The 27,472-nt window shown below is 39.5% G+C and overlaps 1 protein-coding gene across 7 annotated transcripts in view; it reads left to right on the top strand.

Moving 5' to 3' along the window:
* Positions 1 to 2,629: 2,629 nt before the first annotated feature.
* LOC138747011 (electroneutral sodium bicarbonate exchanger 1-like) overlaps positions 2,630 to 27,472 on the top strand; it is a 243,218-nt gene continuing 218,375 nt past the window's right edge. For 4 of the 7 annotated variants that reach the window (XM_069905848.1, XM_069905845.1, XM_069905851.1 and 1 more), the window contains exon 1: positions 16,706 to 16,935. In XM_069905848.1, coding sequence (XP_069761949.1) covers positions 16,891 to 16,935 — 45 coding nt within the window. In that variant the 5' untranslated portion in view covers positions 16,706 to 16,890. Of the gene's footprint in view, positions 2,973 to 16,705; positions 16,936 to 27,472 lie in introns of those variants that run through there. The other 3 variants (XM_069905847.1, XM_069905850.1, XM_069905849.1) reach the window with 2 other exon arrangements.

Raw genomic sequence — 27,472 nt, 5'->3', positions numbered from 1 at the left:
ATGATACTGAGATTAATATATCATGGTTGCATTAGATGCAGAAAAAGCTTTTGATAGGGTTGAGTGGAATTTTTTACTTAAAGTGTTAGAGAAATTTAAATTCGGCCCTTTTTTTATTGGTTGGTTACGAACCCGATTGCTAGGCTGGTGACAAATGGACAGATATCTTCACCATTTAATTTGACTCATTCAACTCGACAGGGCTGCCCATTGTCACCAGCCTTATTTGCATTGGTTATTGAACTGTTAGCTCAGGCTATTAGACAAAATGAAGAAATGAGAGGGATGAGGGTTAAGAATGAAAAAAATATTAAATTATCTTATTTGCGGATGACGTGTTGGTATACTTGACGGAACCAGAATGGTCGTTGAAACAATTGCAAGAGTCTTTGTTGAAATTTGGAGAATTATCGGGATTATAAAGTTAATTGGGACAAAAGTAAAATTTTACCGTTGGAGTGGGAGATTATTCTGAATTTAAAACTATTACAAAATTAAGGTGGACAAGTAAAATTAAATATTTAGATGTATTTATGGATACTAATTATCAATCATTATGTCAATTAAATTATGTACCTATATTAAGATGGATTAAAGCAGATTTGATTAAGTGGAAAGATCTTCCATGAACTTTGATTGATCAGGTTAATTGTATTAAAATGAATATTTTTCCTCGAATTCAATATTTAAGTCAGCCAATACCTTGTTTACTTTCTAAGGGCTTTTTTCAAGATTTGAATAAAGCAATGTGAGAGTTTTTATGGAAAGGTAAATTAGCTCGAGTGGCATTGCATAGACTTACATGGAAGTATGCATTGGGCGGACTACAATTACCACATTTTCAAAATTATTATGAAGTGGCCCAGTTGAAGTTTGTTAGTAGATTGATGGATTTAGATCAGCCTTATAGCTGGGCTAAAGTGGAGATGGCATGTATTTCTAGGGTTGAGATACATGAATTTATATTTCATTGGAATTTGATTTTGTTACAGCAATATGATATGCCGATATTGAAACATTTGTTCAAGATTTGGATTAAAAAAACAGGGTGTTGGGTCAAAAGATAAATTATCCATTTTAACTCCATTGTATAATAATCAGCTTATTCCTTTTTCAATGTTTAATAATCATTTAAAGATTTGAGATTCTAAAGGTATAAAGACAATACAAGATTGTTTTGTAGAGGGGAAATTTCTTTCTTTTAATCAATTGAGTGAAAGATTTGATATACCTGTAAATTCTTTGTTTACATATTATCCACTTAGAGCTTTGATAAAAGATAATTATGGTAGAGAGGTGATTTTACCTACTTTGTCGAGATTTGAATCTTTGATTTCCTCTATACCAAAAAGAGTTATATTTCAGTTATGTATAATTTGTTACAAGATAGTATGGATAAGTCAGATTGGGAGAAATCTAAGCTTAAATGGGAGAGTGATTTAGTATTTATTTTCCCGATGATGATTGGGCGAATATATGTCAGGATAATGTAATTAAATTGACTAATGTATGATATGGAATGGTTAATTATAAGTTTTTACATCAAATATATTTGACCCCAGAAAAGTTAAAAAAATATGGGTTTAGTAATTCAGATTCTTGTTTTAGATGTGGCTCATGTATTGGAACTTTTCTACATGCCGTTTGGACTTGTGTTAAAGTTCAATCATTTTGGCAAGGAATTAAAGTAGTTTTGGAAAAATTATATAATTTTATATTACCGTTAGATGCAAAGATTTTTTTGTTGGGAAATTTGTATTCGTAAAGGAGAATAGGATTGGACAAAATTCAAATTCCTTTTGGTGTTATCAGTAGCGCGTAACTGTGTTGCTAGTACTTGGAAAGGTGATACTGAGATTAATATATCACATTGGCATAATGAATTGAAAGTATGTGTTGTCATGGAAAAAATTACTTATAATTTACATGATAATTCTTCTTCTTTTGTTAGTAGGTGGTCTCCGTATTTGAAATAGATGCATTTAGATATACTTTGAAATGTTATTAACATTTATAATATTTTCTTTTTATATATATATATATATAATCTATTTTTTTTGTTCCCCTTAAGGGAGCTGGCTGAAGGGGTGGGAGGGTGGGGTGGGTGTGAATGTAAAATCTTTTTTTTTGATTATTTCTATACTGTATGTCATGTTCTTTTTCTATCTTTTAAATAAAGTTTGAAAAAAAGGATTGGGCTCAATTGATAGGGAATGAAGAGATATGAGAACAGGACAGGTAAATGTGATTGGAACCAGTTGTTTGTGAGGAGACAAAACACTGGGACTGAATAACTTTCTCTCGTTTTCTGACTGTGCAACCAGCACAGAGAATGAAGCTTCCTCTTATTATTTTTACTACCGGTGTTATCTTGGCATTAGCTGTGCAATCCCAAATAGGTATGAAATTGCTTTGATCTATTTAATCTGCTGATCTCCAAATAATATTGTTCTAGGCCTGGTTTTCATTGATGTAATTATCTATACATCGTTTGCTTTATTTACTTTTAACTTGTAATGTGACTTCAATATATATTGTTGTGTAGCATAATCATTCATTGTGATATTGCGTTATCAATTGTGATGCAGTAGGTGCATCATTACTTATGCCATAATGGCACCCAGTATTCTGTAATGTCGTTCCATTACCTATACCTGGCAGACTCCTTTCTCGCATGGTGTTGTGCCACAAATTGTACCAATGTGCCACATGATTTTTTTTGCCATTCTCACATATCAGATTTACTTACCACTGCCTGAGACTTCTAATATTACCCCTTCTATTACAACTGATCTTTCTTTTTTTTATCCACTCTGATTTATCAGTGAAATACTGCGGCCATGTTCATGATCCCCTTTCCATTGTTTTTCCATTTGATGCTTTATCTTTACTTTTCGGGATAACCAAAGCTGTGGACCCAAGACCAATCAACTCATGCCGCAGTTGAAGGTGACCTACGATCAGAAGCAGGAGTGAGTAGCATGATCATTGATTAAAATGACAAAGATGAACTTATGAGGGCAGATTTATTGGGTCGATCAGCAGAAAGAATGGAGTGCGCAGTGTGTTCAGTAAAGAGTGCGTGATCTCTGAGAAAGAATCAGTCGAAATCCAGTAAGGAAAGATTTGAAAAGAAATCTTACTCAATATCTTTGAAAATGTCTAAACTGTTAAAATATTATAGCTTCTATTGAGGAAATGGAGAGTGGAGACACATTTGGAATGGTAACATTAACATCACAACTTGGTGCTTGGAGGATTGAAGGGGACGTACACAAGTGCAAGATTGCTCATGGAAAGAAATGTTATGACCCATCACAATGTTTGACAATATTATGGGACAGGAAACAAGGGGAGAACAAAAAGTGTGATCAAATGCAAGGAAATTTAAGTCTGAAGTTGTCTATTAAATATTCTTTGGCTTGGCTTCGCGGACAAAGATTTATGGAGGGGTAAAGTCCACGTCAGCTGCAGGCTCGTTTGTGGCTGACAAGTCCGATGCGGGACAAGCAGACACAGTTTCAGCGGTTGCAAGGGAAAATTGGTTGGTTGGGGTTGGGTGTTGGGTTTTTCCTCCTTTGTCTTTTGACAGTGAGGTGGGCTCTGCGGTCTTCTTCAAAGGAGGTTGCTGCCCGCCGAACTGTGAGGTGCTAAGATGCACGGTTTGAGGCGATATCAGCCCACTGGCGGTGGTCAATGTGGCAGGCACCAAGAGATTTCTTTAGGCAGTCCTTGTACCTCTTCTTTGGTACACCTCTGTCTCGGTGGCCAGTGGAGAGCTCGCCATAACACGATCTTGGGAAGGCGATGGTCCTCCATTCTGGAGACGTGACCTACCCAGCGCAGTTTGATCTTCAGCAGCATGGATTCAATGCTGTCGGCCTCTGCCATCTCGAGTACTTCGATGTTGGAGATGAAGTTGCTCCAATGAATGTTGAGGATGGAGCGGAGACAATGCTGGTGGAAGCGTTCTAGGAGCCGTAGGTGATGCCGGTAAAGGACCCATGATTCAGAGCCGAACAGGAGTGTGGGTATGACAACGGCTCTGTATACACTAATCTTTGTGAGGTTTTTCAGTTGGTTGTTTTTCCAGACTCTTTTGTGTAGTCTTCCAAAGGCGCTATTTGCCTTGGCGAGTCTGTTGTCTATCTCTTTGTCGTTCCTTGCATCCGATGAAATGGTGCAGCCGAGATAGGTAAACTGGTTGACCGTTTTGAGTTTTGTGTGCCCGATGGAGATGTGGGGGGGCTGGTAGTCATGGTGGGGAGCTGGCTGATGGAGGACCTCCGTTTTCTTCAGGCTGACTTCCAGGCCAAACATTTTGGCAGTTTCTGCAAAACAGGACATCAAGTGCTGAAGAGCTGGCTCTGAATGGGCAACTAAAGCGGCATCGTCTGCAAAAAGTAGTTCACGGACAAGTTGCTCTTGTGTCTTGATGTGAGCTTGCAGGCGCCTCAGATTGAAGAGACTGCCATCCGTGCGGTACCGGATGTAAACAGCGTCTTCATTGTTGAGGTCTTTCATGGCTTGTTTCAGTCACATGCTGAAGAAGATTGAAAAGAGGGTTGGTGCGAGAACGCAGCCTTGCTTCACGCCATTGTTAATGGAGAAGGGTTCAGAGAGCTCATTGCTGTATCTGACCCGACCTTGTTGGTTTTCGTGCAGTTGGATAACCATGTTGAGGAACTTCAGGGGGCATCCGAGGCGCTCTAGTATTTGGCATGCTCTAGTATTAACATGCTTTAAAATATGCAAAATATTCATACCTTTCTATTTTAGTATGCATGGATTTAAAATTTTAAATTAATTTTAGACATACAGCACGGTAACAGGCCCTTTTGGCCCACGTGCCCGTGCCTCCCAATTACACCTAATTAACCTATAAGCTCAAACATTTTGAAGGGTGGGAGGAAACCGGAGCCCTCGAGGAAAACCCACGCAGTAGAAACTCCTTACAGACAACACTGGATTCAAACCCCAGTTGCTGGCACTGTAACAGCGTTGCACTAACCGCTATGCTAACCGTGAGACTTTGTTGATATTTAAACCTCACTGCTATGTACCATAAATGATACCATGAATGATTTAACTTTATGTGAATAATATCTTGAAGTTGACCTAAAGGTTGCTTCCACCTTTGAACTCTTGAGCACTTCTATAAAAGAGGTTTAATAAACATTTTGTAACTGTATGGGTACTGTGTCAGGCTGCAAACAATTTGTAATCTTCAGATCTCTTTTTTCTGGAAAGTGATTGGTTTCGATAAAATTATTTGGCAAAATCTTATTTTTAGGGAAGGGAAGATGGTTGGGGGTGGACAGAGGTGAGGTGAAAAGAGCCAGAAAAAGCCACATATCATTTTTGCAGCAATTACATTGCACGCAAGCTATGGAATGCAATGTGATTTGATCTGACCACTGCCATTGTTTGATCTACAAGCACATTTTAATGAAAATTGGGTTTCTTTAGGATCCATTGATAAACAAAAATGATTACTCTATTGATTAAACCTTGACGTCATTTGTATTATCAAATATAATCTGTAAACCTGCATTAGGTATTGTAAAACAGATGTTAATTTAATTTAATCCAATCTGGCTAGACATTCAAAATAATGATCTAACTTCTGAACTTGCTTTGAAATATATTGGATCCGTCTATTAATTTACCAATTTAGCTTGTTGAGCTGGTCTTTCTGATACAATGGTGAAAATAGTTGACACATTGTTCCCCAATGTTCACTTGTTAGTTTCTCAATCTCAGTGTTCATTTCCTAAAACCTAGGTAAATGTATTCAGATAGGAGCAGAATAGAGATGAGGTACTCTTCCTTCTTCTTTCTTTGGCTTGGCTTCGCAGACGAAGATTTAGCCACAGAAAATGACCCATTGTGGGAGCCTAAGCCTTTTGCAGCCTATTCACATTGTGTTTCCTGTTTGTAAGCTTTGACATTTTTATAAATAATAAGCAAAAGTGAAACACATTTTTAATGCCCCATTAATTTCAAATTCTGAAGACCATAGTTGGAGTTATAGTCATAGATTTGTGCCCCACCAAATGGGGCCTTTAGCCATGGGTCCATTTCTGAGCTGTACATTTCTATGATTCAATACCACTGCCATTCACATACGAGCTGTTAATATCCATTACAAACAGCAAAGGTCCCAACACTGATCCCTATGGGTCACCACTGGTCACAGCAAAACATCCTTCCACCACCACTCTCTTGTCACCGAGCCAATTTTGGATCCAGTTAGCCAACTCATCTTGGATTCCATGTGCCTTAACCTTTTGGATCAGCATATCATGAATGATCTTGTCAAATGCCTTAATGAAGTGCATATAGAATATATTTATTGCCATGCCTTCATCAACCTCCATTAGTACCTCCTCAAAAAATTAAAGGCATGGTTTTTTTCCTGAACAAAGCTATGCTGACTATCTCTCATCAGCCTCCTGCCTTTCCAAATATATATATATTCTGCCATTTCAACATTATTTTCCAATAATTTCCTTAACACCAACATAAAGCTCACTAGCCTGTAATTACCTGGCTTATCCCTACTGCCCCACGTAAAATAAAGGAACAATATTATCTATTCTGTTTTCTAGTTCCTAGCCTGTGGCTAACAGAGATGCAAAAATCTCCATACAAGTCCAGGCAATCTCCTCCCTCATTTTCCACAGTATTCTGGGATAGATCTCATCTAGCTCTGGGGATTTATTTACCTTTACGGTTTCCAAGACATCTAAGACCTCCAACTACTCAATATTGACGTGCTCCAGAATTTCACCATATCCCTCCCTGAATTCACTGTCCTCCACATCCTTTTTCTTGGCGAATACAGACTAAAAGTATCCATTTAAGAGCTTGCCCACATCCCCTGGTTCCACCAAGGGGACTCCCTCTTTCCCTGATACATGCTTGATCCTGAGATATTAATAGTGACTTGGGATTCTCCTTTAGACTGCTGGGAAGTCTGAGAAGAAGCACCAGGGAGGATGGATAGACCTCAGGTTTTGTCATTTTCCACATGGAGATACATTCATACCTCCCCCTCAGGCTTGGCTGAGAGAGAAAATTATCAATATTCCGATTTATTACAAACTGGACTCAATAGCACCAAGGTCATCTCATACCTTCTGTCAACATTTGCAAGATGCAAACAGCACATAGATGAAAAACACACTTCCAAATAATCTGTTATTGTGTATCTACTCTTTGCTGCTGCCTCATACTTTAATGGATCAGTGCTTTGCAAATGTTTTTATTTTGTTGTTTCCTGGATGGCATTGACATATTGGCAAACTAGAATAGCTTCATTTGGAGGTCAACATTAAAAAAAAACAACAGCTGGAGGGTTGATTGAAGTGTGGAGATAATTCAATCATGGAGAGAAATGAACAGTCAACATTTTGAGATTGGGATCACTTCGAGACAATGGTGGGAAGGGGGCTTAGAAGCGTAAAAGGATATGAAAGGCCGAGATAATATGATACTGGACAAATGAATGTGGGAGAGGTTGAGGGGGAGGCAAGTAGGGGAGGACACTATGCTTAAGTGGGTGGGGGGGGGGGGGGAATGGGAACAGGTAAAGGACAGATGGAAAAATGGAACAAGGTGGGGGAGAAGGGGTTACCAGAAATTGGAAAATTCAATGTCCATGCCTTTGGGTCTACCCAGGCGAAACATGATATTTAGTTCCTCAGGTACAGTATATGTTTGGCCTCACCCTGGCAAAGGATGAGGGCAAGGTCAGGCATATCTGTATGAGAATGGTGAGAGGAATTCAAATAATTGGCAACCGAGAATTCCAGCCAGCATATGTGGACAGGGCACAGGTGGAAAAGCAGTGGCCCAATCTATATTTGGTCTCACCAATGTGGAGAAGGCCACATCAAGTGCACAGAATGCAGTAGACTAGGTTGGAGGAGGTGCATGCAAAACTTTGCTTCACATGGAAGGTCTGTTCATGTCCCCTAAGTGAGGGGTGAGGTGTAGAGAGAAGTTTCACACATCCCACAACGGAAAGTCACTGGGGAGGTGGTGTTAATAAGGAGGCGGCAGGAAGAGCAAACTAGGGTGTCACAGAGAGAGTGGTCCTTGCAAAGTGACACAGTTGGCGTAGCGGTTAGCACAATACTGTTACAGCACCAGCAATTGGGGCCTGGGTTTGAATCCTGTGTTGTCTGTAAGGAGTTTGTACGTTCTCCCCATGTCTGCGTGGGTTTCCTCCAGGGGCTCTGGTTTCCTCCCACCATTCGAAACAGTGGGGATTGTAGGTTAATGGGGTGTAAATCGGGTGGTATGGATTAGTAGGGCAGAATTGGCCTGTTACTGTGATGTATGTCTGAATTTTTTTAAAAGAGCATAAAGGGGCGAGGAGGGGAAGATGTGGGTGGTGGAGTCTGTAGTTGTCATTTTTCAACACGAGGACCAGAGTTGTGTCAATGAAAGTCAAATAACGAAGCTGAAAAACAAGAATAAAACAGTGAGAGACATCACCCAAACCTCAAGATTACCAAAGTCAACAGTTTAGAACATCATTAAGAAGAAAGAGTTTACTGGTGAGCTCCATAATCGCAGAAAGTCTGATATTCCAAGGAAGACTCCACTGCTGATGACAGAAGAATTCTCATCATAATGAAAACAAATCCCCAAATGTATGTTCGCCAGATCAGAAACACTCTTCAGGAGATAGGTGTGTATGTGTCAGTGACTATTGTCCACAGAAGACTTCATGAACAGAAATACAGAAACTTTGTCCCAAACATTATGGAGGGTACTGTTCCTACTCTTAGTTGCACCCTGGATCTGGAGAAAATGGGAGGAATCAAAAGAGAAATTGTTAAGGGTGAGGACATTTTGGCAAGCTGAGTGTTGGAAATTTCCATTTCTCTCCATCGGTCCTGCGTGACCCACCAAATGCCTCCAGCTATTCTTTGTTTGCTCAAAGTCTCTTGAATCTCAAGCTAATCCAACTAAATCTTTTCAGGACCTGTCATTGCAGCTTTTAATTGACTTGATGGAGTACACTTAATTCTTGCCCAATCCTTTTGCCATTTCTTTCCTTTTTGTACATTTCAAATACAAGTACAGTTGTAATTTCATAAATGATCAAATTTCAGAATTTTGGAGTTTCTGTTATATGAAGAAACCTGAGATTGAGTTATTTTCAGTGCAGCAGTGAGTTGTTTTCCATCTCCCAGGATCATTGTTTGTGAGAAATATTTGTGGGTATTCATGAAATTTACTGGCCCATGATCCCTTGCAATGGAGGGGTATCTGGGATGATACTGAGAACATTGGGTCTGTTGGAAACATGAAATGTCTATTGGGTGGCACAGAGGCATGCTGCATTCAATCCCAATCTCTGATGCTGTCTGTGTAGAGTTTTACATGTTCTCTTGTGATTGTCTGGGTTTCTCAAAGGTGCTTTGGTTTCCCTCTCCCTCCCAAAGATATAAAGGTCAATAGGTTAATTGGCTACTGTAAATTTCCCACAGTCTAGGTGGTTGGCTGGAAACCAATGGGGAATTTGATATGCATGTGAGAGAATAAGTTACAGGTCAATGTGGGAGAATGGGACTGATGGGATTGCTCTGAGAGCCAATATAAACTCAGTGGACTAAAATGACCTCTTTCTATTGCATGAAACAAAATGAAAATCCCATGAAAAATGGCAGAAGAATGGCCAAAACCACCAATTCCATTGGGCTCCCTGACCCAACATGTAGAGTTTGCTGATCCCACACACCTCAGAACCAGCAAAAACTCAGTGGAACCAAATCATCTGGACTTGGTAGTTTTAATTAGTTTTCAACAAAGTTTTCTGTCAACAAGAACCAAAAATGGTTGAAAATTAAAATCTATAATTGTTAGAAATCTGAAACAAAAACAGTGTTTAAATATGCAGCAGGTCAGTGATCATATGTGAAAATAGAAACACATAACTTTACGGGATAATGATAATTCATCTGAATTAGCAAAGTGGGAAAACAGTTGTGTTTTAAGTTGCAGAGAAGGGTGAGGGATGGAGCAAACAGAGAGAAGATCTGTGATAGTTTGGACACCAACGTTGTTCAGGTGACACAAATGCTTTTGGAGCCAGGGAGCTAATAATGCTGGACAATGAAAATTTTGCTTTCGGAACAATTTTGGGTGTATTTTATGGATTTTGGGCTGCTGATCACAAAAATTACATTAGAATTTTCCTATCATGTACCTTTTTTTTAGGTATAACCTATTTTTGTGATTTCCTGTCATATTTTGAGTCTACTAGTATATTGCCCACAAAGCAAGCTGTTTTGGTCAGTCCAAGAATGCCTGGGCATGCACTCAGTGTAGGTGCTATGTAAATATTGTCTTAGGCCTGAGCATGCTTAGTCAGGATAGATGCAGACAGGCTATAAAAGCAGCTCATGTATACAACAGATGCTGTGCATTACATGATATAAATTGAACATGTGTTGATGCACATGTTCTTCAGGCAATAGCATAGTGAGTGTACTCAACAATAGCATTTATTGTCTTCAGGAAGATTCCGTACAGCAGAAATGTCTCGTCAATGTCCAACAGCTGTGATAGTAATAAGTGCATGACTGCACTTATTAAGAAAGCCTATGAGTTCTAGTTCAGTTATAAAATTGGTGACCAAGACAAATCCTGGGCTATTCACATTTGTTTTGCAACATGTGCAGTCAACCTGAAAGCTTGGTTCAGAGGGACTCAGGAGTAAATTTCATGAAAGGTAATGTAATGTTTCTCCAACTTCCTATGTGATACAGCGAATCTGAAATGATCTTTGTGTTCAAGTTAAAGTTGTCTATCATATTCCCTATATTTTTTTTGGGAAGCAAACATTTAGGAAAAAATGTCACCCAGTGTAATAGATGAATGAGACCAGGGAGAATAAAAATATATATACGTGCCGGAGCTTTGGGGGCAGAACTCAGCAACTGGAACTCTGAATGCTGGAAGTACCCAGCAGATCAAGCAGCATCTGTGGAGAGAGAATGTCCAAGTTAAAGTTTCAGGTGGATGACGTTACTTCAGACACAAAATATTGAGTTCTGAGTGCTGTCACATGCTTGGATGGAAGATGGAGATGTTGTTCCTTGCACATATATTGGACTTCATTGAAATAGTGTTGGAGGACAAAGACAAAGTGGGATAGAGAATTACAGTGATGGCTGAGTGAAAGCTGAGGGCCACCTCTGCTAACTGAATGGAGGTGTTTTGCAAAATAGTGACTCAATCTTTATTGACATGTCCGATGTAGTGAAGACGTTATCATGATCACTGAATGTGTCATCTGGAAGGACTGTACAAGGCTGTAGGAAGTGTTTAATGAGACCACACTTAGAGTATTGTGTGCAGCTTTGGTCACCCAGTGACAGGAAGGACACCAATAACTTGGAAAAGGTGCAGAGGAGATTCACCAGGTTGTTGCCAGGGTTGGGGGGCTGGAGTTATAGAAGAGGTTGGATCACTTGAGACTTCATTCCCTCGAGTGTAGGAGGCTTGAGGGGGTGATCTTGATTATAAACTCATGAGGGGCATGGATAAAGTGAATGATCACAATCTTTTCCCCAGGAAAGATGATTCTAGAACTAGATGGCACAGGTTTAAGGTGAGAGGGTAGAGATTTAAGAGGAACCTGAGGGGCAACATTTTCAACTAGAGGATGATCTGTATTTGGAACAAACTGCCAGAGGAAGCTATAGAAGTGGGCACAATTCTGGCATTCAAAGGACTTTTGGGCAGGTTTATGGATAGGAAGGGCTTCAAAGTATATGGAGCAAATGCAAGCAAATGGCATTAGTCCCGAAGACCAACTTGGTAGGCACAGATGAGTTGGGCTGAATGGTCTGTTCCGTGCTGTGTGACCCCATGAGTGTTTGGGTCTCTGGATGGTGGGAGGGAAGGAATGAAAGGAGAGGGTGTTGCATCCCCTCGGTTGCATGGAAAGTACTGAGAGGAGGGGACTGTTGGTGGAGAACATAAGAAACAGGAGCAGGAGGAGGCTATCCAGCCCATCAAGTCTGCTCTCCATTCCATACAATGATGACTGATCTGGCCGTGGACTCAACACCACCCTCCTACCTTTCCTTCATCACCCTTAATTCCCCACTATGAAAAATCTAACTCTCTCTCAAATATATTTAATGAATAGTATCTAGATGTTCATGCTGTGTAGATTTTCTCCTCACTACCTGGCCAGAAAACAGTCCCAGGAATTGATTAGAAGGAGATCTTCCTGGCTGTAGACTGGAGCTTGCCTTAGACCAGCTTCCATCCATTTCTTCTTGTTGTGTAGTGAGAATAATACTCAATCATTACCTGGAATAGTGCCCAGGATGAAATGTAGCCACCCTCTGCACCTTGCCCTCTTTGCCTCCAGTTACTGAGCATTACGTTTCTGCAACTGTGACTGTCAACTGGAACTGTGACTGGAGCTTGGGTTATTTTCTGTTGAAAAGTTTATAAAAACTTAGGCACATTAACTTCCCAAATGTAATCGGCACATCTTATTGTGTCTCCCCGTCATTTTCTATCCTAACATAAAATAGTATTTTGTGCTTCCTTAAACTATTGTACTTGTAAGTTAAAGTAACGCAGATAAAGTCTTGGATTTTTCATTTGAGTAGCATGGAGAAAAGGATGGTTTAAAAAGTCAGAAGATTGCTTTATTCCTCTGTCTGCATTTTCATGAAGATTAGCAAAGAAAAGAAAGTAGCTCCCAATTTGTTGCAAGTCATGACTGGGAAGTGCGGGGAAAGGTTGCTGCGGAAAAAGTGGAGTGATGGTGGAGAGTGCGATGGGGGTTGCATCAGTGCAGTTGTATGATCTGCTTTTATATAATATCCCATCACTCTGAAATCTCTCCAAGGCTTCCATCCATGACTGAGTTTTCTTTGGGAATGACTGTTAATTTTGGCAGTGCATTTCCCATTCTACACTAGCACCATTCCCAAAGCCTAATTAGATGAATACCAGTTTAGCATTTGTTGGTTTTAACTGAGAGAGCAATATTAAGCGATATATAATAAAGAAAAAATAATGGTGGCACTGCTGGACCTGCTGTAACAGCAGCACCGCTGCTGGTGCAGATCCACGGAGAGCAGGGACTGAAGTCTCAGCAATTCTCCCGTGGGGTCCAACTGCCCAGTCTGACTGCCGTGGGCTCTGCACAGGTTTTCAACTGCCTGTTAAAGGAGCCAACTGTTGTTTATTTAAAATCCCGTGACCTGAGCGTCTGCCCAAGATGTGGCACCTATGATGAGTGGTAGCAGCCATTAGGTGTTGCAGACTCCGGGGAAGCAGAGGACTGGCGCAGGGCATCAGAAAATAGGGATACCACACACAACCCCCCCCCCACCCCACCTATTTGAGAAGGAGAAGCAGAGGTGATGACCCACGGGGTGGTAACCATGGCAGTAGACCAGTGAGGGCCTCTGAGGCTGAAGAACACACAGGAGGCTGAGGCGAGGAACCCATGCCGGATGCGGGCTTCTAGAGACTGTGGTCAAAGGACTCACAGCAGGCTATGGACTGCTGGAGACTGGCTGAAAGGAGCCAGGATGCAAGATGGTTTAGACTGAAGATTATGTGGTTGCGGGAGTGCTGGAGATGAAGCCATAGATATTCAGTGACCCTGTGGGTGGGGGGGGGGGGGGGCAACGATGGACTCTTTTTCTTCTCTTTCTCTGGCTGTAAGGGGCGCTGGGCAATTTCTGATGATAGTGACTCTTTGTCTGCCTTTGATAGAATAAAGGAAATTTCATGTAATATCACACTTTCTGTTTTATTACATGACAATTAAATAATTTTGAATTGTTAAAGACACCAGGAGAACTTTTTGCTGTGGCTGTGTAAATATGTCAAAATTATGATGACTTTTTCAAAATAGTCTGAACAAATTGGCATAATTCTGACTGTGACTGAAAGGTTTTGTTTTAATTGGTTATTTCAAATATCCTCTTCATTGGTGGTCATGTAATTGTAAGGGAATCATTTATTGCAGAATTTCTTCTGGCAAACAGAGGGCTAGAAATGTTTGTTGAAGCTATAGACATCTAATGCAAATATGCTGTCATATAGAATCGGCTCTGTAAAATTGTTAGAATACAGCCCATGATATCACAGTGAGATTATTATTTTTGGATAAATTCCATACAATAATTTTCTTTCCTTAGGAAGATTCAGCCCATCTAGTTCACTTCCATTTTTTCTCCACACCAGCCACCATTGAATTCTAATCTCTTGCTTCATTCTCATTTCTAAAAAAATTATGGATTCAACAACAATGGACTGATAATTGCACCTGATAATTATCCCATGTGTTTTCTTCTTCGGCAGTCCTCAGGATTGTGAGTGAATTGCTTCCACTCTGGATTTGCAGGTTCTAAGATGAGAGAACAGTACTCTTCCTCAGTTTGGGCAGGAAGTGCCTGGTGAAATGGGAGGCTTGGTAGTTTGTGAGCTGACATTTATGCTGGGTTTCTAAGTGCTCCCAATGTATGCCCTTAATCTAGATCAGTGGTTCTCAACCTTTTTCTTTCCACTTACATACCACTTTAAGTATTCCCTATGCCATAGGTGTTCTGTGATTAGTAAAGGATTGTTTAAGGTGGTATGTGAGTGGAAAGAAAAAGTTTGAAAACCATTGTTTTAATCATGCCTAATTGATTCGTTATGTTCACAATTTCATAACTTGAAAGGAAATGGGCCAATGACAATTTTTCTCAAGCAGAATATTTCAGTAACAATTGGGTCTAGAGCAGTGATTCTCAACCTTTCCTTCTCACTCACATACCACCTTAAGCAATCCCTTAATAATCATAGAGCACCAATGGCATAGGGATTACTTAAAGTGGTATGTGAGTGGAAAGAAAAAGGTTGAGAACCCCCACTAATCTAGATCTTCAAACAGTCTTTCCTCAGATGGTCTTCAATGATATGCAGCTCCCAAGATATAGGAAATAATCTGCCTTGAATGCTTTTTGGGTGTCAGAAGGCACATTGTACACAAGGCACAGGTTGACAGAGGAACTTTGCTCTGTGGACGTTGATTGTAACATCCATTCTCTTCCATGTTTAAGGTCAACGATGACAGAGCTCAAATCTCTGAATGTGTTCAAGAGCAAGTGACATTTGTATTCTGCAGTCAGCTGAAGTGGAAGTGGAAGTTGCAGCGAGAAAGATTGAAAACATTGTTGGTCTATGATGAAGTTTTGCTTGACTGTTGTGGAACCACTGGTTAGGAACGCTATTTGTATGAAGCAATTATAACACAAAGAATAATTTCTGTGGGCAGACAAACTTGAGGAGGATGCTCCACAGTCCTTCTCAATTGATGGAATAAAAAGCTTTGTTGAAGTTAAGAAAGGCTATGAATCATGGTTGGTGCTGCTCCCTGCATTGCTGCAGGAGTTGTTGTGCAGTGAAGATCACGGCCACTAAGCCTCCACATGGACAGAACCCACAATGCAACTTGGGGGTAAAAACACAATGCGGGAGAAACTCGAGTCTGAAACGTTGGTTATGCATCTTTATCTTTGCTATAAGTGTCCATGGTTTGACCTGCTGAGTTTCTCCCGCATTGTGTTTTTATTTCAACTATAGTGTCTGCATGGTGCTTTACTAATGCAACTTGGGGTGTAGTTCTTTAGCCACCTAGAGGAGGTGGTGGTTGAAGAGGACTCCGGTGATGATTTTGCCTGTGGCAACTAGCAGGAACTCAAAATATAACAGCATGACATGGAAGCAGAAATAGGCTATTCAGTCCATTGTGTTTGCCCCACCATTCAATCATGGGCTGATCCATTTTCCCACTCAACCCAGCCTTCTCCCCATAACCTTTGATGCCCTGGCTAATGAGAAACATATCCTAAAGTTTGATCCTAAAGTTGTGCCCTCTAGTCCTAGGCCTATGGTTCTCAACTTTATTTTTCCCCCCACTCACATACCACCTTAAGTAATCCTTTACTAACACAGAGCACTTATGGCATAGGATGTCATAGATTCTCTATGGTTTGTAAGGGATTACTTAAGGTGGTATGTGAGTAGGGTGGGGGGTGGGGGGGAAGGTTGAGAACCAGTGAATCAGGACATGTCTGCAAAAGGATATAGGCAGGTTGAGTGAGTGGGTAAAACTGTAGCAAATTTTAACCATATTTGCCTGATTTGCCACTTTCAGGGAGCTCTGCACCTGCACCCCTTGGCCTCGCTGTTGTGCAACATTCTTCAGGGCACTACTATTTGCCGCACAAGTCCTACCCTTGGTGTGAACTACCAAAGTGCAACACCTCACACTTGTTAGGGTTAAACTCTGTTTGCTGCTTCTTCTTGACCACCGTCCAACTTGATCCAGATCCTGTGGTAAACTTAAGACGTCCTTCCTCACTGTCTGCAACACCACCGGTTTTGGGTTTCCTTATGGTGTTGCATCCAAATCCTTGATATAACAAATAACATCTTCTATGTGGAGTTCATAAATTGAAATTACAATCGCTGCCTTTTTCAAAAAAAACCCTCACCTCATCAATCTCTCGCCTCTCAAAATGCTCCTCCCCTATGCATATATTAAAGGACCTGGATCCTGATTGGTCGGCTCCGCGGCGGTCTACCCAGTCAGAGGAGGAGATATAAGGATGGTGCTGATGCTGGTGCGAGGATTGAGCTCGCGGTGTGTTGGGCAGGACTGACTGAGCACGCGCTGCCCATTCCTCGCGCCCCACTCTTTCTCTTCCACTCGACCGCCACCATCTCTCTCTCTTCCCCCCCACCCACCCCCCCACCCCCCCCCCTTACTCCGCTGTAGCCATCGGACACCTTTCCGCTGCGACCAGTGAGAGAGAGAGAAAATAATTCCTGTCAGATTCAGCCATGCCGGCTGGGAGCCAGCAATCTGAATGTACCCTGAGTTATCAGGTACGGTGACCTCTGAAGTACGTTGTGTGTGTGTGTGTGTGTCCGAGCCTCCGGCTCCAACCCCTGTGTCTGATTGTAAACGGGAAGGCTCGGCACTCACTTCTTCGCATTGCTTCACGTTTGATCCATTGTCTTCAACTCCTCTCATCTTGAAGGCAAAATTGTCCCAGTCAATGCGGCAGTGACATTTAATATTTCTGTCATGTGCATATGTTGCCTTCCCGAGTACTGCTGCTGAATGGCTCGCAGCCGTTGGTGGTTGGTGGGGGGGGGGGGGAGTGAACGATGGAGGGGGGGGGTGGGGGGAGAGGGGAAGGAGTCTGATCACTCATGCCTGTACATTACAGATTAACCTTGAGCGTGCTGAGGATGAATTCAGAGCCAAGAATCTGTCAAAGATGCCAGCCTTTATGACTGTTGGTTTTCTGATTGGTTTGTTTTGGTGCAACATGAATATTTTAATAAAAGTTTCACCTGTGCTCTTTCGTATTTTAACCCTGATTTAAAAAATATATATATTTTGTTTTGAAATGCATTTCATTTGGTTCTTCCCACCTGCCTGGGATCTGAAAGTATGCTGCATTCTTGCTATGTGTGTCATGTTTATCTATTTCTAGCTCCATTCTATTGTTTTGAGTGGAGCAGGTCACTGGAAAGTGAGCAATATATTGTGCACGGAGAGCTCTCTGCACCGTCTATAAGGTTACGTACCTTCTTAAAGGCTCTGTATTGTTGAGAGCTTTTGGGTTTTGCCACACTACAGGGTGTTACAAATACAGAATCGCTGAAAAAGTGAGATGCTGCTGTTTGGAAAGGTGATTGGTTTGTCGACTGTTTTTCCCTGATCTGGTACTGGACCTTCTTTCCATTTGAACAATATAGAGGAAGCTGTAGATGCTACTGTTAATGAGTTTAAATGCTGTCAGTGATGTACTATTTACTCCATTTCAATGGTAAGACATTACAGGGACTTTTCTAATTGTTTTTTGAGTGTTTGCCGTGCTTTTTAATGTTTTCATAAGATTTTCAAGTTTTTGTCTTTTTTTCCTTCTCAATGACTAGATTTTGACACTGTAAAGACCCATTCTCACTGTTTCTTCAGACTCTTGATGCATACTCCAGCCTGTGGCATGATAGGTAAGTTAACCCAAAATCGACTTCCAAATGGGAACTTTTGTCTGCCTCAGAGATTGTGTTCGATGGCATCACAGCTTCAACATAATTTTTTGGTTTTGGTGAAAGCTTTCTCTATTTTCCATGGAAGTTTGTGGTAAGTTATAAGAAATGGAAACCAAGGTGTTTTGCTATGCCATATTGCAAAGTGCTACAAAAGATGATTCATCTTCTCTACTCACTTTATTATCTATCCTCTACTCTTCATTTGTCCAACCAAGTAAAGGTGCTTGATTCTGTAAGAAGCTTCTTGTGGCTGAGGTAAAATGCTTTTATTCCATGCTTTCCTGCAGAACACAAATCATCAGACAATGACTGTTTTTAACTCTAACTTTTTGTTCCCCATTGCTGTGTTCATTAGTGGCAAAAATAAGCTTTTCATTTCCAAGACTATTAACGTGTTTGTACTCCCCTCTCTAAAATGCTCAAATTTTGTTCTTCTTCTCCTCTGTGCGCAAAAAGCTTGATATTACACTTGAGATTACAGTTCTATGGCTCTCTAGTAGTTTAGCTCATAACCACTTACCATTTGTGAGTTCACACTAAGTGCTTGTCACTGATTTTCAAGTCAAGTCACCTTTATTTGTTGCTCATACCATGCTTGCACAGTAAAGATGGTTTTACAAGATATGTGAGGGAATGTTCCTAGTGTATCTTCAAATGAGTTCTAAAATTCTTCCAGGATTTGAGCCTCTACATTTTCATCCATTTCATGTATTGATCATTGTGTGTTGGAAAGCCTCCTGACATCAGTCCTAAATTCGCTTTCATTATGGTCCACTTCTTGAATGCTATCTTTCCAAATTGAAATATCAGACTCCCATTTTGACTGTGGACCCTTGCAGTGTAGCTTTTCATCACTGTTTCCAGTACTTGAACATCTTTGACAAACCATGCTTGTGTTCTTGTTTAATAGCCATGTATGAACTTCCTAGTAGGATCTGCAAATGAGTGCCTTTTTATTTATAAGAGGTTTCAAGTAAGTATTTTAAATGCTTGGAGCCCTGGCTATATAAAAGCAAGTTCTTCTAGTTTGCTTGTTCTCCCTTTGTTTTATTTCTTTGTTTTATTGTCTTTCTCTGTCTCTTCAAAACACTGAGATGCTGGAGGAACTCAGCGGTCTTGCAGCATCCATAGGCGGTAAAGATATATTACTGAAACATCGGTAATATATCTTTACTTCCTATGAACACTGCGGGATCAACCAGCATCTCAGTGTTTTGACTACAATCACACAGTTTGCAGACTTTCATGTCTCACTCTTGTTTCTATCTCTTGTTCTTTCTATTATATCAGCAATAGTGTAGTCATTGGACTTTAATTCACTGGGCCTTTTGCTCTTGTTGTTCCTTGACTCAAATGTGTAATCTCTTCAGTTGCGTCTCCCCAGCATTAAAACCAAGGTTCATAATTAATTTTGTCCCTATAACTATTGAGCTTTTCATCTTCTAGTTTGTATACCTAACACAACTCTTGGATAATTTGGTCATTGCAACTTAACTCCTATAACTTTTTACCTCCAAACCTGTCTTTTTTTTTGTTCCCCATTAAGCTCAGTTTTCACAATTTTAACATGATTTATTTTGATTATTTATATTTTTGTTTGGGAAATTAACAGAACACACACACTTGATGCTTTCATAGGTTAGTATTGCTTTCTTTTCATTGTCACAGGTTCAAAGTGTTCAAACTGAATGTGAGTGAAGGTTGACCGAGTAATAAAGTTGATAATGTCATTGGTCTGGAAATGTGGTGTAGAGGGGAAAGGAGATGTTGATTTTTGGCTTTGAAATACTGATGGTTTGTGCAAGCTTGAGTTGGTAGGTATTAATGTTTTTCTGTTCTTGGTCCAGTTTAGCATGGGTCTTGAAACAAAATACGGCAAGTTAAAAGATAATTGAGTAAAATGGACCAAAAAAATATGTGGATAAACAAATTGGTTAAAAGTTAAATGTCAAATAGAGATAAGCTTCTACTAATTGAGTATGTACACCAATGTATCAATGAATCTATAAAATATGATTTGGTAGACTGGATCAAAGGTGGAGTATATATTGAGTTTGTAGAGATCAGTGAGAGTTTCCAATAACTATTTCTTCAGTAGATGTCAAAACCTTGATGATTTTAGAGCAAATAGCTCTTGAATATGAGCTTCAGTTGCAAATGTTGTGAAGAATATTGTTTAATTCAGGTGGTAATTGCATGGTTTAGGTTAAGTAGGAGCTGAGATCTGGGTTGAATTGGGGGCAGAAGGCTGTGTCTTGAGTTGGGTAGATGTGGGAACCAGAGTCTATTAATGGAGGAATCTCTGCCTTTTACTTTGTCTAACAAATATGGGGTATTTTCTACTTATGCTTATGTAAGTAAAGAATACAGAACCTAAAAGTGTAAGAAATAGGAGCAGGCTGTTTTGTTTCTCTCTGCAATAAGATTGTGACTGTTCTATTACCACTGTGCCACTTTTACACTAATCCCATGTATCTATATGCCTTTAATATCAAAATTTGTTTATTCTGTTAGATATACCCCTTGGAAAGAAAATTCCAAAGATTCACCACGCTCTGGGTGAAAATGTTCTTCTCTTCTGTCCTGAATGTTTTTTTTTGCTTTGGCAGAGTGACACCTGGTCCTTGAACACCTCAGCCAGGGAAACATTCACTTGACATCTTACCAATCAAGCTCTAAGAATTTTGTACATTTCAGTGAGATATTCTCTCATCTAAACTCCTGAGAACATGAGTCCAGTTTGCTTTATCTCATATGTGACAAATATAACATCCCAAGAATAAAACTGGTGAACTTGGGGAGAATGGATAATTAACCAGTGCACATGCAGAAAGTTGCTTATGTTGAGGGAGAGGTAAACTGGTGGTTTGCAGACTTGAGGTCTATGGTGGAGAACACCTTGTATTGTGCAATCTGGTTCACCATCCCAGCTATGCGAAGCAGGGGTTATGCATCCAGCTTGATAAACCTATTAATGGTCTGGGAATTGTAGCCACTGTGTGAATGGAGGTGCAGGAAGTGAATATGCAGGCTGATAGATTTGTGCTGATTGAGCTTTGTCCTTTATCTAAGCTTCTTGTATTGCTGAAACTACCCTCATCCAGGCAAATGGAGAGTATTCCATCTACTCCTTATGAACCTTATAGGTAATGAGGAGCTTTTGGGTGTTAGATGAGTCACTCACTGCAGGATGGCTAGCCTCTGAACTGCCCTTGGTGTTAATGTGGCTGTGTTAATGCAGTTCTGGTCAATGCTGACCCTGCCCCCCTCCCCCCCCCCAATATATTGATAAAGGGGAACTGTGGCGATGCCATTGAAGGCACAATCTCTTGTTTGAGATGGTTATTGCTTCATACTTGAGTGACATGATTGTTAGTTACCAATAATCAACCATTGTCTGAATGTTGTTAGGATTTTGGTACATCCAGGTATGGGCTGTGTTATGAGTCCAGAGGACCCCAAAATCCAGCAGCAATAGAAATTTACCAAGGCAAATGGTTACTTAAACAAAAGTTGCTTTTAATTTTCTTTAAACATAAAAACAAGATCAAACTTTAATTTATACTAGAACTTATTATCCCCTTTCCAATTCTAAGCACACATGTATGTAATGTTCAGGAAAATCCTTTAATTCACAGTCTAATCTCACTTTTCATCCTCCAAGTTCACCGGTATTAGGCAATTCTTGTACTGTGCCCAGAATTTAACATTTATGAATTTTCATCAGACTTAAAGTTAAATGGTTACTGCTCAAGAAGGTTCTTGTTGGTTTTAGAGAGAGATTCGTTGCTTGTTGGATATACACAAACTGATTTACTTCCATCAGTCACTTCAGTGTCTTGCCAAAGAAACTTGCCCCATCAGAGGTTTCCAAATGATGACCTCTTCTTCCAGTTCACCATAGAGTTCCTCTTGTTTCCCCTTATTTCAGGTGAAACACTCTAGCCAGCCATTTCCTCTTGTAAGGACCTCTTGTAAGGTGTCTCAACAGGCTGAATTCAGACCTCACAACCCATTTTCAAAATGGGGTTTTCAACCAAGCTTGCCAGCTTGTCATGTTGCAGACTCAAAAGCCACTCCAGAACTGAATTTTCTTTCTCCAAAGAATCATTGCTTGCAGAACCACATGACCCCCAAGGCTTCAGACCCAATCTTTGAAAGATCTTATCAGCTCTTGAGCCTAGACTCTTGCATTTGCACCTGCCTTTGAAATTCTTTAGCAAAGCAGTTTCATTGTTTTTGCAAAATCACTGGTCCCTGATTCCAGCTTGAGTAAAGCTCTTGCATTTTAAATGAGATCTCTTTTGTGAAGTGTTAATGTCTGTTTGTGAAGTGACCTACTCTAAACCCACACAATCTATCTCTTTAAAAGACATATTTATATATAATATAAAATATGATATAACCCGTCACAGCTGATTCATTTGCCAAAAACAGTGGTGAATGGAATTGAACATGAAGCAGTCATCTCCGAGCATCTCCACTTTTGATCTTGTGATGGAAGGAATGTCCTGATGAAATAGCTAAGATGGTTGGACCTAGGATTGGTAGTGGGTAAAATACTACAGTTTATTATGAAGAATACATAATACATGTGAGGTTGGACAAATTCAACATGCAAGGGAAAATCTGTTTTACAAATTACAGTTTTTGAGTTGTTGAACAGATGTTGGAAAACCAATGGATATGGTGTACTTGGATTTCCAAAAAGACTTTAAAGTCCTGCATAAATAACTCTGTAAAGTGAAAGGACATAGTACTGAGATGAAAAATTTTGACAGACTGTAGAAACAGTAGAAATAAATGAGTTTTTTTTTTGCAGTGGAAGTTAGTAATTAGTGAAGAATCACAGGATTCATGACATTAATGATTTGGATGAGGAAAAATGTAAAATTCTAAGTTTGCTGATCAGGCAAAGCTGGATAGGTAGTGTGTTATGAGAATCATGCGTAGCAAGATGGTGTAGAAGGAAGACGTGAGTTCCACCTCTCCCCAGCTGGATCATTAAATACCTGGTTTTTTAATAGTCTAAAAGCGATTTTAAATAAATAAATAACTGCAAATCTTACTGTCTATTTATTTATTTATTTATTTATTTAAATAATAGTGCTTTATGATGGCATCTAATGTGAAAAAGCCTAAACCTCAGCTTCAGAAAAAAACTACCATATAAAAGTGCGGAAGAATTGAGGCCTACCTGTATTGCTGAATCCATGGAGTCGTCGTTGGGAGTCTCCAAGTCTCAGAGGACTTCAGCCTATTCAATTTTGACTCCAGCGCCAATCCTGCATCCACAAGATGGCGCTGGCACATCGGTGAGTTCGACCGTTGTCGACCCGCGTCCATGTAAAGTTGTGCGCGTTGGTGGCACGGCCGATAAGGGGACCAGCGAACCCGCGATCTCGCTGGGTGGCCTGGTGGCGCACAGAGTAGTGTCGGAAGACTCCTCTGCACGTCCGACGGCTTCGCCTGGCCTGCGTGTGGCATTGCGGGCCCAGGAGCTATTGGACAAAATCAGCACTGTGGGGGAGCCTGAGTGCCAGCATCCTGAAGAGGTCAGGTGTCCAGACCCGCTGCCCTTCAGTTAAGGGAACTGTGCTGACTGAGGAAGAAGAGGAACTTACCTTATTGGAATACGTCCAGGAGGAGGAGCTTGCTGTTAAAGAGGGTGAATCTCAAAAAGTGGAACTGGAATCTGGACTGAATTCAGTGTTTACTGTTTTGGAAGGGATTGCTGGTCAAATACTGCAAATGCATAATATGTCAAAACAAATAACAACTCAAATGACTCAAGGATTTATGGAGATGAAAATAAAAATGAATACTTTGTGTGATGAAATGTCACTGTGAAGCTGGAAATGACTAGTTAAAAGTGATATTAATAAATGTATAGAATCAGTAGATATTGTGCAAGATAATTTTAAGAAAATTGAAACAGCTTTCTCTGAGTGTCAAAATCAGGTGGAATGAAATAGAGAAAAATGGAAAAAGTGGAAGGTTCTTTTGTAGATTTGGGGATTCAGAAAAGAGATTTAATGAAGAAGATTGATTCTTTGGAAAATCAAAGTCGGAGGAATAATGTGAAAATAGTTGGTCTTCCAGAGGATATGGAAGGTGCTGACCCTATAAAAAATTTTAAGCACTGGATCCCAGAGGTGCTGGGTAAAGAGTCTTTCCCTGGAGGTTTGGAATTGGATAGGGCTCATAGGGCTTTGAGAAGAAGACCGCTTTCTCGACAAGCACCAAGAGCAGTTTTGATTCATTGTTTAAAATATCAAGATCGTGAAATGATTCTACGTATGGCAGTACAGAATGCAAGACAGAATCGATTTCCGTTAATGGTTCATCATAATAGAGTGTTCTTTTATGCTGATTTGAGTCAGGAGATTATTAGAAGACGACAAGAATTTAATATGGCTAAAGATATTTTGTGGCAAAAAGGTTACAAGTTTGCTTTTTGTTATCCTGCAATTTTGAAGATTTTCTATGGTAATTTTCAATCTCAATTTTTTGAGAATGATCACGATGCCTTGGTTTTTGCTAATTCTTTGCCGGAATTGCAAAGAAATGGAACTCCTCCTCCGTTATCTCCTAAGAGGAGAGTGAATGGAAATGAAAATGGACATGGGAATTGACAGAATGGAAAGTATGGAAGGAAAGAAGAGTTGACACAGTCTTCTTGATGTTGAAGATCCAGAGCAGTCATTGGGCTTGGAATCATTGGGTTGAATATGTGGACTATATTTGATTGTGTTTGATTAAATAATCAATATGTATCTGGCTGGGGGGTGGGGTGGATGACACTGAAAACTTTGACAGTCATCTGCCACTAGTGGCTTTACCACACCCAGTTTTTTAGGGTATTACTACCTTTGGGTGTTTTTTTTGTTGTTGTTTTGTTATTTTTACTTTATTTTTATTTATTTTTTGAGGGAGTTTTTCTTTTTTGGAAGAATTGTAGAGGGGAGCATTATTTTATAGTGTATAATTACATTAATAGTTTTATAAAAGAAAATTGATATTGCTTTTTTACAAGAAATACATTTGATTGAGAAAGAACATATGAAATTGAAAAGGGATTGGGTTGGTCATGTTTTCACTTCTTCTTTTAATTCTAAGGCAAGGGGAGTAGTGATTTTGATCCATAAAAATTTATCTTTTGAATTGGAATCTTCAGAGGGGTATGCTGGTAGGGTGTTAAGAATGAATTGTATAATTTTTGCTGAATTGTGGACTTTGTTGAATCTTTATGGCCCTAATATAGATGATGAGCAGTTTATCTCAGAAGCTCTTTTATTGTTAACTCAATCTAATGAAAATGTTTTAGTTGGTGGTGATTTTAATTGTGTTCTGGACCTTTTATTGGATAGAAACCCAAAGAGTATAAGGAAATCAAAGATGGCAACACAAATTAATGTGTTAATGAAAGATTTAAATTTGGTGGATATTTGGAGAAAAGTTAACCCTACAGAGAAGGATTTTTCTTTTTATTCTTAGAGACATGATTCGTTTTCTAGAATTGATTTATTTTTGGTATCAGCGCATTTACAAGGTAGAGTATTACGAGCTGAACATAAAAGTAGAGTTATATCAGATCATTCATTATTACTTTTTTCTTGTGAAAGTTTGGAGGTAGTGTGTCTGTGGTTTCGATTGAGGTTTAATGCAAAAAAAAAAGAGTTTGTTACTTTTGTTAAAGAGCAGATTTCTTTATTTCTGTCTGAAAATGTTAATTCTGTGGATAGTCATTTTGTAATATGGGATGCTTTAAAAGCTTATTTGAGAGGGTAGATCATTAGTTATTCTACGAAAGTTAAGAAACAATATATGGCAGAAAGATTAGAGTTAGAAAATAAGATTGCTGAGTTAGAGAAGGATTTTCAGAAAGGGGTAACAAGATTTTAAAAAATTGCATTGGAGAGGTTGAAGTTGCATTATAACACTTTACAAACTTATCAGTTTGAGCGCTTAATTATGAGTTGGGGAAAGAGCTCATAAAGTACTTGCTTGGCAATTGAAAGCTGAACAGATGTCTCAGATTATTAATGCTATTAAGATTTCAATAATAACATAAGCCTCAGGAAATTAATGACCAATTTTATTCATTTTATCAAAAATTATAAACTTCTGAGGGGAAACAGGATAATGGTTCTATTGACTCTTACTTATCTAAATTAAAATATTAGATGGAATTTATGTTCAGGAATTAGAATCTCCTTTTACGGATTTTGAAATTAAGGAAGCTATTCAGGAAATGCCAAATGGAAAGTCCCCAGGGGACGATGGATTCCTTGTGGAATTTTATAAATTTTTTAATGATGATTTATCTAATGAATTTGGAGAGGTGTTGAATCAAGTTACTGAAGATCAGAAGTTACCGGAATCATGTTCGAGTGCCTTAATAACTGTTAATCCAAAAAAAGACAGAGATCCATTGAAAATGTCTTTGTATAGACCTATTTCTTTATTAAATGTGGATTATAAAATTATAGTGAAAGTATTAGCTGATAGACTCACTAAATATTTACCTAAATTGGTACATATTGATCAAACAGGTTTTATTAAAAATAGAAATGGATCAGACAATATACTTCGATTAATTACTTTGGTCAATGCATACCGAAAGCAACCTAACCATTAGGTGGTGGCATTAGATGCAGAAAAAGCTTTTGATAGGGTTGAGTGGAATTTTTTTTATTTAAGGTGTGTTATGGAGGATTAAAAGCATGTGCCAACATGCTTTTTTGCTTATGTGGAACTGACGACACTGGGGTCACATTCAGGTCACCTTACTGTCAGAACTAGCAGATGTAATTAAACTCAGCCATGGGGATTTATCTGAATATACACTTTGAAATGGAATTCCACTGTGAGGCCCAGGGAAAGCAGTTGTCAAATGCAACACTCTGAAATTGACGAATTGGACACAACCTGTCTTGCTCGAGAAGTTTTAATAAGTCTTTGTATCTACGAGATAAACCAGGAAATCATAGCATCCTGGTTCCATAATAAATTGTAGAATGGTATGTTCAGCTTTGATTTTGACTGACAAATGTTAGAAGGAGTAGGCGCATGATTAATTGTTCTTTCCTAAATGTAGGATAGCATGGCATTGCAAAGCCTGAGAAGTTTTAATAAGTCTTTGTATCTACGAGATAAACCAGGAAATCGTAGCATCCTGGTTCCATAATAATTAATCTTCTAAATTGTAGAATGGTATGTTCAGTTTTGATTTTGATTGACAAATGTTAGAAGGAGTAGGCGCATGATTAATTGTTTTTGGGGTATATAAGCCTGTGGTCCTGCTGCTGAAGTTTCGACTCTCCGAGGGGTGGGAACACCCTTTGTCAAGAAGGAA

Source organism: Narcine bancroftii, chromosome 12, assembly GCF_036971445.1.
Source record: "Narcine bancroftii isolate sNarBan1 chromosome 12, sNarBan1.hap1, whole genome shotgun sequence".
Lineage (NCBI taxonomy): Eukaryota > Metazoa > Chordata > Chondrichthyes > Torpediniformes > Narcinidae > Narcine > Narcine bancroftii.
The sequence above is the reverse complement of the archived record's forward strand: the minus strand, read 5'-3'. Positions and strand labels throughout refer to the sequence as shown.